Source organism: Vicugna pacos, chromosome 27 (assembly GCF_048564905.1).
Source record: "Vicugna pacos chromosome 27, VicPac4, whole genome shotgun sequence".
Taxonomy (NCBI): Eukaryota; Metazoa; Chordata; class Mammalia; order Artiodactyla; family Camelidae; genus Vicugna; species Vicugna pacos.
In genome coordinates this window covers 15261427-15276333 of record NC_133013.1, presented here as the reverse complement: position 1 = coordinate 15276333, position 14907 = coordinate 15261427, and the positions used below count along the sequence as shown (strand labels likewise).

The window sequence follows — 14907 nt, the reverse complement described above, 5'->3', positions numbered from 1 at the left end:
CTCAGTCCTTTGTTCATGTTACCTCCATGACAACCAGATCATGGACACTACCAATATTCAACACCCAAAGCTCTGGTGAGTAATAGTGCATATGGAACGTGGGAAAAGAGGAGTTAACTCAAAAGAAATGCTGACCCATCCAGGTTAACTTTTCATTCCTGTCACAAAGCCTGGGACCCCTTGTGACTATCTAAACTGCACCCACGTTGTGTTCCCATTAGTCTGAAAATAGAGTCGGACATATTTTCAGTGGAGAGGGAATTGCCTTTTGTTTTTGGCAGAGTTTCTGCTACTGTTTATATCTGAACATCCTAATAATACAGCTCATGGTTACACTCAGCCTTCCCAGCCACTGCCTGTATTTACTTCCTCTGCAACTGTCTCAGGAGATCTAGCCAGAGTTATAAGGCTGAACAAAAGGAAGCAAAAACCCCACCATCCGGACATGGAAGCCAACACTTGAGTCAAAGTCTCTTCAGGGAATCAGATTATAACTGAGCAGACAGGCATAGCTGTCTTTAATCCTTAGCCCGCTTACGTCTTTTGTTTGAAGCAGCATGGAAGTGTCTAGAGCAAGTAAACTTTTTAAAGGATGTATATTTCTCTGGAAAGTGACACCAGAATTAAAGACAAGTTACTCCTTCTGCACTCCCCCTAATGAGGTCAGGTAGCCTGCCTGACATCGTGAATGGGGAGGGGGTCATCCTCCTCTGTAAATATTTTCACTCAGTGCACACAAAACATGGCTGCAAATCTTTCAGCCATTCCCATGATACTGTGAATTACTAGCTACAAAGCATGCTCTCAATAAATCATCAGTAACAAAAAGAATCATGTTATTACCAGTAGGTAATATTTTTCCAGGTACCCAAAGTCATAAAGTTAGTAAAACGGAAGTGGTCCCTGGACTAAAATCGGTTTAAGTCAGCAGTCACCCCTTCTTTTTGGTCTGCTAGAATTGCAGCAAGTTTCTGATACCTTGTGTCCCCTTGTGCTAAGAGTGGTCTCTCACACATGCCACCGAGAGTTGGCTACTGAACCGCGTCAGACAGAGACCTATCACTCTCTAACTTGTGAGGGCAGTGCTAGCTTTCCGAAGGATGCTGAGGAAAATGAGCACGTTGACACCAAAGGGCCTCTGCCAACAATTAAAACTCTTCCTTACCCCATTTTGTGCACATGATTCACAGTTACCAAGCACTTATCATAAGGGCAAGAAGTCATATATGCATTGGGGAGGGTGTAACCAATATGGTGAGGAAGAGAAATGTGTATGTGTGTACTGGGCTGGGGGCTAGACAAGTCAATGACCAAGGAATACTGGCAACCTATGCCTTATTATCTAGGGAAAAAATAAGGAGATAAGATTTCAGAGGCTCATAGGGGTTGATGATGGGAAGCAAGAGCTGATCTGAGGATGAGGACCAATGCACCCAGCCTTTGGGAAATCTGATGGGAGGGCTCTGATGCACAAAGGCTACTGTGAGACTAACTGTACAAAACTGACAAAGGGAACATATCAGAATGCAGAATAAGCCAAAGAAAGTACAGGTACACAGCAGAGGATGAAAATTTTGAAGCGCATCTACGGTGAAATATTAGGGTGCCAATGGGAGGGAACGGGGCTGTAAACGTGAAATATCAAAGGGAGAGGTTCACAATCTAAATTATGCCATGATTGCCATAATTCACCTTTGTTCTTATCCCAACCTTATCAGTACATTAAAGACCGTTTACATAACATAATGCTTATGAATCCATACTTACAAATCCTAAAAGATTAATTCATTCAATTAACAAAACTTATTGAGCATTTAATATGAATTAGGGACACTGTTTTGAGTGTTTGGACATACTGAATAGAGGAAAAAATGACAAGCTCCTTAGTATAAAACGCAAACTTCCACAGACGAAAGGGGAGTGAGAACATATACATACTCACTTGAGAACTGAGGTGGTGTATACATCCAATGTAATTATGTTTTTAAAACACTGATTAAAGACACTGAAATTCAATATGGAATATACTTGGACAACACTTGTAAGTGATTTAAAAAAAAAGAACTGTGGGGGAAAATCTGTTAAAAATTGTGTGACAAAATGAATTTAGATGAACTGTGCACCTGTCAGCGTTGCAGAAGGAATTCCTGCACTGGGAAAGACGTGACTGAGGTAACTTCTAAGACTTTTGCCAATATAGAAAGTCTAAGATTTAAAAAAAAATATATATATATATATATAAATAAAAATTGGTATACACATTGATATAATAAAAGGAACTGGCTGACTCAATGAGGAGGTCTTAGAACAGCAAGAAAAAGTATGAGCTTTGAAAACAATCAGGCCTAGGGTTGCTTCCTCTTACCTACTACGTATGAGCTGTGAGAGCTTTGGAAAATTACTGACTATCTGAATCTGCTTTTCCATATGTAAAATGAGACAAAGCTGGGATTGTAAAAATTAAATGCCTATATCTCATATCCATCCACTTCTTCCCACTTCAGACCACAAAACCATTTTATCATGCCCCGACTACCATAATGGCAGCCTAAGAGCCTCCCACATGCCAGAATGATCTTTTAAAAACATACACTGGGAAGCAACGCATCCAAGCAAAGCAAACCCCTCACCATAGCTGTCAGGGCCCGGCTCTTCTAGGTCCCACTTACAACTCCACCCTTACTTGCTCACACGGCCCTGCTCATCCTTTCCTACCTCAGGGCCTTTGGATCTGCTGTTTCTTCTTCCTAGAACACTTCCCTCAATATAGGTGGCATCTTTTTATCCCCTGGAGAACAATTTTTAAAATGTCAGAACCTCAGAAAGATCTTCTATCTGAAAGAGATCTTCCCATTACTTCCTATACAGCACACTGCTTATTTCTATCAAATCGCTTATAGTAATTTGTGCTTTCTGTTTCTCTGCTTACTGTGTGTTTTTAAGCAGTCCGACGGCTTTAGAGACCTCTGTGCCCCTTGGACCAAGCACCACATCTGGCACTGAAGAGGCTATTAATTCCCCTTCAGGGCATCGATCTCACTTTCTTCTCTTTATCTCCAAAGCAAAGAAATTAGCAACAAGCTGACTTCTCTCATTTCAAACTGGAAACAGGGCATTTTCAGGATTTCCCGTGTTTACTTATTTTCTGAGAAGTAAAGTCTTCCCTATTGAAAATCTTTCACTTTGCAGTAGGCAGTATGGTGCAAAAAAAGAACACACAGGTTCATCTAAAAAGACTGTCTTTTACTGGCTGTGGCCTTGTGAAAAAAAATCACATCACTCAAGTCTTTCTTATCCCTCCCCCTGGCTCATGAGAACCCTCAAACTCTTCATATGAAAACAGAGGGAAACGGTTGCTGCCTGACAAGTCAGTCTCAAATGAAATGCTGTATATGGAAGTGTTGTGTTAAAACTGTGAAACAGCTCCTTTCAGTCTAACAAACCTGTTGCTGATTTAGCTCTACTCATACAGGCTTCCCTGTGCTGACAGAGCAGAGTATTGCACATTTCAGTACGATTTCCCATGCACCATGTTCCCTGTGGTACTTTGACTGAGATTTTTCTACCCCTCACTTCTTTCTTTTCCCCCCAGAACAAGTGAAAGTCAGAATCAAGCAAATAAAGGGCCTAAAAATGAGGCTTTCCTAAATATATGAGGACAAAAAACTTTAAAACATCACTGTGATTTCAGAGCAGAAATCACATTTCAGAGAAACTAAAATGAATAATATTTTGGATCAAGTTCAAAATGCCAAGTTACCCATGGCTCTCTGCCTCTGTCTGGCAAGTCAAACCACCACCACCCGACAGCGATTAGGAGGGACAATGGCGCCACTCCACCACAAGTCACAGCTCCTTCACCTACCCCTTGTCTGGCATGGTATTATTATTATTTCACTAGCTTTTGTGTCTAGCCTTCTGAGACATTTCTTGGCCTCAATGGACCAATGAAAAAAATTAGGGAGTCTCAAGTAATAAGCTGAATTGATAAATCAATACAACAGCTGCACCATTTCCCTGACCAGGGCAGCACAATACTACTTTGCCGAGACTCCCCTGGCTCCACACCCTCACAAGTTCAGGTACTGAGGTTCTTTTGGCATCTGAGAAGCATTTGGTTGGCTTCCAATTTCCCTTGCCTTTGCCAGAAAACTGCTAAACTTCCAAAAAGTGCTCCCTGAGTTGTCCAACATTCCCAGACTCCGATCTTATGGCTGGTGGAGTCCTTACTAATTTTAGATTCAAGGATGCCTTCTGTGAGCAATTAGCTACTCAGAGTCCCCGCCTCCATCCTGCTTAGACACCCAACATCACTAATGGAGAAAACAACAAATACAGCTATCAAGAGTCAGAGGCTAGATCTGAAAAGCAGTCAATTCCAGCCAAAATGGCCACTTTGACTGTCTGGAGACCCTTCCAATGGAAATAAGCACCATCTCTCTCTCTCTCCCCTAAAGAGCTTAAGTAGAGACAGCAGAAAACTACAGATGGAAAAGACTCAGGCAAAAGACAGACTAAGAGACAGAGGCAGAAAGACTGACAGAGAAAGCTTCCCCGAAAGGAGGCCTGGGGTGGGGAGCAGAGGCGTGGAGATGTCAGAGACAAAGGGACAGACAGAGTCATCTCAGGAAGGAGCACCTCTGAAGGTGAATTTCTCCCTCTGTGATTTTCAAGACTACGAGGTTCTCCTGAGCATAAGAATGCATTTTTTAAACAAGTAAAATGACACTGAAACAGTAAGTGGCTCAGTGTTGATTCTCAAGTCCCCACTGCATCTGTTCAAATATTCCATTAAGAACCCTAAAAGTCACCAAGCCAACCTCCACTCCCGATGTTCACCCGCACACACCTCTCAGCCTTCCTCCCCATACAGGGTGGCCAGGGACCCAGCTACTGGATTCAGACAGGGAAGAGCTTGAGCTTTGGGATGGGTGACGCGTGGCCCCTTACCTTCAGCAACACCACGTCCACAGTCCTGTCCACCTTGGAGATGTCACAGAGGCTGTAGCGCCTCTTGTGTCGTTCATACATTTTGTTCAAATGCAGAAGAGAGGAAACAAGGTGCAGGTGATGTACCCAGTGTCAGCTCGGGGGGCCAGCGCACACCTGCAAGCCCACAGTTTCAAGTTTCTCACGGTGAGCTGGAGGGAACTTGTCCCTTCCAGACTCCTCTATACAGAAAACCCTCAAAGGGTCAAAAACTGAATTAAAAAGAAACCAAGCAGAATCCCAACTCCTTGAACTGACTAAGAACTTCCTGGCAACTTCGGAGCACTGGGATGATGAGTTTACAATTCACAACATAAGCAGTAAGTGCCCCCGATGCTATACTTCGTGTAGGTCTTGACTGGAAGAAAAGCACACGTCGTCTCCATCACTGGCCGTAACTCCAGTAGAAAAGCTAAGAATTAGCCGGCTGCGCATAATGGCTGGCACACGTGGGGGAGGAACCCCGCAAAGGCAATAAAAATCCAATATGTACTCTGTCGGGAAGCGAGAAGGAGAAGGAAAGAGACGACGTCTCTATTTCGAAGGAATGATAGGAAAAAAATGATCTCATTAAATTCTCTTCTGGCTTAAAAAATAAAAACAAAAGACGTGAAAAATCAATTTTTCCTTTACAGAAAAAAAAAAAGTAGAGGCTTGGAGATTTCTGTTCAAAGGAGAGAGTCTTGAATCAGCCTCTTGCTCACCAGGCAGGAGGGCTTGGTCGTGATTTCAGTTGAAAATCTCTAATGACAGCAGAGTGAGAGGAAAAAGACCACTCCCGGCTCCTTGCTCCCTCCCTGCTTGGGCGCCGGCCCCTCCCCGCCCCAGCCCCCGGCCCCCCCTCTCAAGAACATCAGCACTTGCCCTTTCAGCGCTACACCAGCAGCCTCGGAGGCTTGAAAACCTAATTGCAGTGGTGGGAACATGATTCATCCACAGACGAAGAAGAGAAAAACAAGGCTTCCTTTTCCAGCCCGCTGCTTCCTCCTCCTCCTCCTCCTCCTCCTCCTCACACTGTCCCCTATGAAAAAGGCTCTGTCAGGCATTTCCAGATGCACCCCGAGTGCTTTGATGTGGCGCATGGTAATAAAGGCAGGGGTGTCATCCTAAACACCACAGACAGCTACAACATACTTATCTATTTATTCCACGAAGTAGGGGAAACTGAAACTACCCAAGGCGCACACTGCATCTCCCTGCATCTCCCTGCCAAAGGCAAGCCAGTGATTTAATGTGAGAAAAATGCTAGCCAAATATTTCAGGGCTCCGTTTCTGGGATCCAGAAGGGGTTACAAAAGTGTCTGACAAGGCTTGAAAATCATCAAGAGGTCAGCCTTTTCTTTGGCACGGAGGGAGTGTTGGGAGGAGGGGTTAAGGAAAATTTAAGAGGAAAGGGGGATGAATGGGTACTTGTAGCAGTACTTTTTGTGACTTGTCACCTGGCTGGGACTCCTCCCTTTCAAAGTCCCCTCTCACGTGGACTGAGCCCGGTGCGCGGCCAGCACTTCACGCCTGTTCTCTCACTGAGAACCCTCTGGCCCCAGCCCAGCCAGGACTCTCAGGGGCAGACCTGTTCCAGAAGTCATTCTCTCTTGGGTCGTAAATGATTTGGAAGGGAAAGGAGGAGAAGGAACTAAGGGGGAACAAAAAGAAGAGAAAGGGGAAAAAAAAAAAAGAAGAAAAGATGTTCCCCTTCTAGGAGCATCAGGAGGCTGACATTCTTCTCAAGTGGCCAGAGGAGTCCTTGGCTAGACCTGGGGAGGGGGAAGGAGGGGGCTCCAATGCCACAAAAGAAAGGAAGAAAAGAGACTGAATACCTGAATTTCTGTCAATATTGTAAACAGTAGGTGAGGAGGTTTTCTAGGAGGTCAGATGAATCACCATCTCCTCCGGCCAGGCATTCAAGTTGCTAACCAGCTCAAAGGAGAGGCAGCAAACCCCATAGAATCAAGCACTTTCCTTGCCGTCTGTTACACACCACAGCGACAGCCCTACCCAACTCAGAGCCTCTGCCCACCCCCATCCCTCGCTGTTTCATCCACGGCATGGAGGTAGGTGTGAACCCCCCACTTCCCCACACACCCTATAAGTCCTGGCTCTGTGATGCTACCAACGTGGACAGTGAAACAGATGTCGCTTTTCATTAGAGAGAAACTGATTAGAGAGAAATTAGAAAGCTGTAAATAAAATTCTAGCTCAGGCTTACCAAAAGGGTGGGAAGGCTTTAGTGTAGGGAAAGATGGATAATAAACTATCTTTTCTGTATGAACTTTCACCAGGCTGTAATTTAGAACTCTCCCTCCTCCCCATATAAACACAAAGCTGCCTCCCCTCTGTCCTCAGTATGGTTTATTCTTTACTGCCGCTCCCTTCTGTCTTAATGAGAATCAAATGTTTCCTGCTCCCAAGGGTCCCAGGCAGCTCCCTAGGGATCACAGGTGCTTTCATCACCACAGAGCCTTTCCACTCCCAGCCTCGCCCCACTATTGACTAAACGTAGATAACCTACACTGATTTAATAGATATTTGGTGCTCTGCAGCAAAGGCAAACAAAAAGAACAAAGAACAAGGTCTCTGTCCTCAAGAAGTTTATATAATTAGAGAGGAACCTGTTTCAAAGTAATAATAATTGTCTGAAATGGCCAAGATTACTGTTTTGAGACAGATTAACTTTTTTATTTCTGACAATGAGCTGGTTTTGTGCTACAGGCTGGAAATCTAGATTTCCTACCCTTTTTGTACACATAAATACACTGAAAGGATTTGGAATTGTCCTTACGTAGTCTGTTCCTTCTTGGAGAACAAATGCTCTGGGTGGGGAAAAAAAGAGTCTGTTTTGCTTTCCCCTCTGGATCTGTTCAGTACTCTCCACAGAAGACAGAGTCTGCAGTCCTGTGCTTTTGCTGCTGGTGTGACAATTCCAAGTTTTTATCAAAAACATCTGGAACTACTGAAGTTATTCTGTTAGGATTTTGAAACACAGAAACCAATCATTTTATAACCAAACCAGAGCTGAGACCTATGAATTTTCATTTTGAGAGTATTTCTTCCTCTCCTCTAACTTTGGGAACTTGTTGCAAAATATGCTTATTATTTACAACTTCTTACAACAGTAATTATTCACAAGATTAATTATATCTCCCTTCTCTCTGTGCCATCTTACCTCTAGCCACAAGAAGTCCTAAATTCTTCAATAGAAGCAACCAGTGCTTAAAGCCTGTTCAAACCATGGGCCTAACGTATGTTCTTTAAGATTCTGGAAAATGAAGTATAAAAATATTTCATGCATTTGAATTTAACGACTGCATTTCTGTTTGTGAATTAAATTTGCTCTTAGTATTTAACTCTAAGATCTAACACCTTACCCAAATGACTGATTTAAGCATTCTAATGGGTCAACTCTATTTGGCTCCTCTTCTAGTGAGGCCAGAACCCTATCTAAAGTCCCCCAGCAAAGCTTCTGAATTAGGACACCACCTAGTGGGTATACTGAAGATCCAAACAGAACACAAAGGCCAGTAAGCATGGGGTGGGGGGGCTGTCTACTGCTCCCAAACATTTGTCCTGTAACCCCAAAGTGAACATAAAATAGAAGCATGTCATTGGCTGAAAGATCCACCAACGATCAATTTAGTCTCTGCAGGGAGCACAGGGTGAAAATCAAAGGTGCTTTCCATTAGATGTGCCACTATCTCACTGAGCACCCTGGGATAATTAGCTTGACTCCCTGGATCTTGGTTTCCAGAACTGAAAAATGAGAAGGTTGGACACTAGATCACATCTGAAGTTCCTTCTTCATCTGATATGGTCAGTCTGAGACCTACAAATCTATCATTTGCCATATAGCTCATAGAATGTGGGTAGATGCAGAGTAGAAACAGGAATTGATAAGTTCTCTCAAAACTTGTTGCAGAAAACAAGCAGTATATTCTTGCATAATTATATTTTCCACCACCACTTTTCACATGAAAAGAGAAGGAAGGAAATGTCGACCACAGTCAATAATTTTCATTCATCTATGATTTCATTAACTTGAAAAAAAAAATAGTCATCCAGAGCGACACATTTGTTGGTGGTGAAATTGACTAAAATACAGATAAAATATTATATATATTTTTTATTATAGCCTCCACTTAAACAACTTCAGTCTGCTTAAAATAACAGACTGCTTCAAATAAGGTGTTTGAGTGTTTGAAAGGAGAAAGAAGGAAATTATTTACAATAGCTGCAAAGGCATTGTTTCTAGCCAGGATTCCCTTTTTAATTTCAATTTAGGTGTTTTAATTTCAATTTAGGTGTTTGAGCACTATTGGTCCAGGAGAGGGAGGACTACTGCCCCCAACTCCTTGAATTTCTTCCACTCACAGATTTGGAGTTCCAAAGGTTTAAGAGACTAAAGGAGCAGGGGAAGGCCTAAAGGGCAATCAACCAATCAGCCAGCACTTCTCCCCAGATTATCATCTGGCAGCAGCAGGCAGCACCTCTGCTTTAACCCTTTATTGCCTTTCTCAAGAAGAAACTTCAGCTGGTAGCAGCAGTTTGGCTGACAACAATAACAATGGCAAAAAGTAATTAAGGTGGAAGAGAGTAAGAAAAGACAAAACTCTAAATATGTCTCTACACAATGGAACATTACTCAGCTATAAAAAAAACAATAAAATAATGCCATTTGCAGCAACATGGATGGACCTGGAGATCATTCTAAGAGAAGTAAGCCAGAAAGAGAAAGAAAAATACCATATGATATCACTCATAGGTGGAATCTAAAAAAAGAAAAGAAGAGGACACTAATGAACTCATCTACAAAACAGAAACAGACCCACAGACACAGTAAACAATCTTATGGTTACTGGGAGAAAGGGGGTCGGAAGGGATAAATCTGGGAGTTCGAGATTTGCAAACATTAACTACTATATATAAAAATAGATAATAAACAAATTTCTTCTATCTAGCACAGGGAACTATATTCATTACCTTGTAATAACCTTTAATGAAAAAGAATATGAAAACAAATATATGCATATATATGCATGATTGGAACACTGTGCTGTACACCAGAAACTGACACATTGTAATTGATTGTACTTCAATTAAAAAAAAGTCTCTTCACAAACTTGGACTCATAGGCAATAGGTCTTGTGGAACAAGCACACAAATGTTAGATTTTACTAAAATTACCAACAGCTTGGTGAAATAAAAGGAGGGAGGAGGGGAGGGAAGGAGAGAGCTAAATGATAATTTCATTCGGAAAAGTAGCGATAGGACAGCTGAATCTCTAGGACAGGTCCTCTGGGGCAAGATTTATTAATAACAACATGTACTGAGTGCTTCCTGTTTGCCAGTTGCTCCCACATGAACTAACTTCATTTATTCCTCATAAAAAGCTACAGGGTGAAACATCACTGTCTGCAGATGAGAAGCAGCAGCACTTAGAGTTTAAGTCAGCCGTATCAGGTCACAGAGCTCATAAAACAAGCCTGCATTAAACTCAGCTCTGTGCATCTGTTTTTCCATATGCATCTTATTTTGCCTCAAGTAATATACTAAATTAAAAGAAATGAAGCTAGCAGAGAACAGGTAAGTTAAAATATGAGGAAAGAAAATTTAGAATTTATCACTCATATCATTGGTATTCTTACATTTGATTTTACACAAATGCCAAAGAATAGAAAAAAGATTTTATTTTTTCAATGAAAATGACAAAGTCCCTAATTTTAGAAAGAACAGGTAAAAAGTGTGTCATTACATTAAATAGGCTCAACTCCTTTGCCAACATTTTAAAACTTGACCTTTAATTTTTTTAATAGCATCTTACTGTGGCAATATGTTAGAAAAATCAGAACAAACACATTTTACGCAGAGACTGAAGGTTTCTGGACATGGACAACGGTCCTCCCATCTTCTCCAGAATGAATGGGAATACTGTTCCTAGTTTTTCTCCTGGGAACAAACAGTAGTAACTTCTTACGGCAGCAGTTCAAACATTCGAAGATGCCTGTTAACGACTCACCATCCTCCTCAAAGCTTCTCCTCTGGATCGTGATTCCAACTGTTCCTCACGCCACAGGGCAGCCGACTGTGGGCTCTCTAGTCAGTGTCCTCCATGTGATGTGGACACCGAAACAAACCCTCTGCTGTTATGTGCACAGGGAGAATTAAGATCAAACTGGCTTTCTGAACACAGAGCACGCCGCTAGAAGGATGTAAGCCTGTGGTGAGGTAAGCTCACTTCTCTTATCTCGTCAGTCTGACGTGTCAAAACAAGTCTCTTCCATACTATAATCTTGTGATTTTAAAACCTATTTTACATCTTTCCTCGTTTAAAGAACATTTTGTAAACATTTAAATTTTTTAGGTTAAGTTTTCAAATTTTCCCAAAGAATGTGGCTCTACAATACACTAGTATTTTAAAAAACCTGGAATGCTAAGAACGGCAAATTTAGTTATCAGCAACAAGTTAAACAGCTGAGAAATTTTACACGGAAAACCCGTAATACTGTTGTGCTTGTGGACGACAACCTCTCATGTGTCCCTGTCCTGAGTCTTCAACACGCGTTTCAACAAATGAAGTGAGTTCAGTCATTACATACTTCCTGAAATTTATGTCTAGCACTGAGGATACAGCAGTGAACTAGGCAGCCATTCGATGGTTACAATGATGCGTGTGAGCAGCGTCAGAACAGAGGAATGACAAGGGACTACAGGAACACCTGCCTTTAGAGGAACGACACTCTGAGGCCCAGGAAAGGCCTGCTGAGGAAATGCTGACCGCACTGAGACCTGGTGGATGAGTCGGGGAGCTGGAGAGCTGGATTCTGTGCTGGTTCCGGCAGAGGACTAGGAGCTAAGGCCCAGAGGCAAGAAAAGAGCAAGTGGCGAAGGACCAGGCCTGAGGAGCAGAAAGAGGCCAGTTCCCGATAAACATACTCTACGTATATTTGAAAGTCTGAATCACTGCAAAAGGAAAAAGCCATGAAGGGCTGTTAGCAAGCAAAAGGCATGATCAGTTCTGCGTTTCAAAAATACCGCTGTTCTTCCCCTAGAGCACACTCAACAGACAGGAGGGAGCAAGACAAGGGGCAGGGAGATTAGCTGCAAAGCTGTTACCTGAGTGGCATGAGAGATGATGGTAGCTTGACTTCAGGTGATGAAAGTGGAGATCAAGAAATTAACATTAGGAGGCCTGGGGGAGGGAGAATGCGGGAAAGAAGGGTCATGTCTGACTAGGATTCTGCTCGGGGTGAGCAGGTAAATGGTGCAGTGCAGCATAAGGAGGTGCAGGGAGAGATGAAATGAGGTTTTAGGCACAGGAAATCTGAGGTAGCTCAGAAATGTCCAAGCAGAGCCAGGTAAGCAGATGAACATGTACATTTGGAGCTCAGGAGAACAGCTGGGACTGGGCACACAGATGTGGAAATCAACGCACCGATGTGACATCAAGAAAACAAAACGAAAGAATGGCAAACAGTGCCATATGCTGTGAAAAGGTCAAGCCAGTAAGACATCTGGATTTTGCTATGTGAATGTTTCATGGACTTTGGTGAGGGCAAGTTCTGGTGCAGCAGGAGTGGTGAAAGCTGAATTTCCATACGCTTCCATTTCACAGGGGAAGCTTTATGGTTTGCTTGTATACGCCACATTTCCCGGTTTTCTCTCAAGACATTTTTCCCTTTAGACAAAATGACTTAGTGAATCACTACATAATGGTTGCTACAAGTTGGCTAACCTGGTATTAAATACTTCAGTGTGTAAAAAACCTTCTGAGAAGTAAATGAAGCATTAATTAACAGAGAAAAAGGGCCAATAACACAAAGTGAGTTCTATTGCCTGTTCTTTTGCATACTTTCAATTCTTTCCAAGAGCTCCTGTCACAGAGACCGAAAGGGAACACCCGGGTGCACACTGCAACCTGGTCAGGAATATGGACAAGGGTTTCCTAACAGCTAAAGGAGAGAGGCAGGGCAGACCGTGCTTTGGCAAGAATATGGGAACAGAAAGGAACAGCCAACAAGTAAGAAACTCCTTTTCCATACGATCACCTATGGAACTCAGAACAAACCTCATCCTATAGAACAAAGGCAGTGAGGTCAGGGAAACACTGACAGTTACCGACCAGAATTTCCTCATGGGAGTCTGTCATCATCAGTATGTCTTGGCCAATTAGTAGCAAACTAGTGAAGATTAACCAAACTTAGTTAACCATTCAACAAATATTCAAATGCCTGCTGTAGCTATGGTGTTCTGTGAGGTGTTACGAGAGATGTAACGATGGATAAGACATTTCTGGGACCTCAAGGAAACAAAGCAGGGGCAATGCGTGAAACAGAAGTATGAGACAGCACGGTAGTACAAATGAAATGCAAGGTTTCAGCAAGGAATAAGGATCTCTGGCTGAACTGAGTAGGTGGAAAAGTTTCATGAAGGTGTCGGTTTAACATGAAAGGACAGAGAGAGAGAAAGTGAGAGGCAGGAGGCAGGCATCACTTATAAAGACTGTGAGTGAAGGTACAGATGCTGAGGAGAGGCAGGTATGACAGAACTGCCTAGTCAGACGCATCAAACTCCTGTACGAGCGCCTATGACTTCAGCTGGAAGAGCACTGACTGCCCAGACTGTAAAAGCACAGGATGCCGCGCTAAAACTATTCAGAGGCAACCGGGAGTCACCAGAGATGTTTCAGCACAGAAACAAGTGGTATGATTTGTCCTGTGATTCAGGAAGAAGGTACAAGTCTTTAGCCTCATCAAGCTTAATCTCTCCTGTCTGGATATCACGACTCTTCATGATCCTTATTCAATCTCACTTAATTATTCCTCAAGATAAGTAAACGGTCATTTTCTCAAGGTTCCACAATTAGGACGTGGTTCTTCCTACCCGAGTGCCTCCTGGCTCTTAGGACAAGTGTGGTTTCTGGAATTCCCTACCTTGCCTCTCCACCTTAATCAAAATCTGCCCTTCAAATCTCACTTTTTACATTAAGCTCTCTGCCTGCTCTCACTCTCCCTATAACTGTAAGCTATGATGGTCCTTGGGCTGTAATGCACTCACTGTCATCCTGTATTCCTTGATGCTGTGTGTTGGTCTGAGCCCAAGTAGAATGGTGAGTTCCTTAAAGGCAAAGGTACTTCTTAACCTTCTCTCCCAGAGTGCCAAAAACGGAACCAGGCATCCAAGGGCCAGACGAATAACTGATTATGCACTCGTTTATTACCACAATCATAATCCTAAGACTTTTCAGATGGCTGACCAGATTTAGTCATTAAATAAGAGGAAAAAAAAGCTTGTCAGTGTTAACATACACAAAAGAAGAGTAGCCTAAAAGAGTTTCTGAATTTAAAGGATTAAAGTCCTGGCCAGACATGAAAACTCGTGTTCAAAATAACCATATCCTTAGGAAAAGTTTGAATCCCACATAAAATGAAAATGTGTATGTTAGGAAATTACTCGACTTATCCTTCTTATTTTTCACTTCACAGCACAAAGAATAGCTCTAGCGTAGTCAAGCAGTCATACAAGCCAAAAAATGATTCAGCTTCCCATGGAAGTCTTCCCTCGATCCTCCAAGGCAAACACATACTAGTACAGTCATGCCTTCAAAAAAAGCACAGAAAATAGAGGTATAACTTGCTTTTTCTACCAACTGTCCAAAAGACAGAGCAAAGAGAGAAGAAAAAAATCCTTCAAGAAGAAAACCTACTTTTTTAACACTGCTGCCAGAGGATAAAAATAATAAAGACATATAGTAATAGAAAAATGTTGCTATGAGGAAAAAATGAATTAATACACAAAGTATTTTGTATAGTGCCTAAGGCATGAGTACTACATAAGTATTAGTTGATGTAACATTTTTATTTTATTATCATCATTATATTTTGGCCTTATTTTTCTTAAAGAAGTATTTAAGTCGGTCTACAAGAA

At 42.3% G+C, this 14907-nt stretch overlaps 1 protein-coding gene across 11 annotated transcripts in view; it reads right to left on the bottom strand.

The window, feature by feature from the left end:
- The window catches only part of AKAP13 (A-kinase anchoring protein 13), a 292102-nt gene that overhangs the window by 99370 nt on the left and 177825 nt on the right, over nucleotides 1-14907 (bottom strand). The window contains exon 1 of one of the 11 annotated variants that reach the window (XM_072950737.1): nucleotides 4951-5700. The exons of the other annotated variants lie outside the window; for them this stretch is intronic. Within the exon in view, the coding sequence (XP_072806838.1) occupies nucleotides 4951-5031 (81 nt within the window). The 5' untranslated portion in view covers nucleotides 5032-5700. Of the gene's footprint in view, nucleotides 1-4950; nucleotides 5701-14907 lie in introns of those variants that run through there. 11 annotated transcript variants of the gene reach the window in all.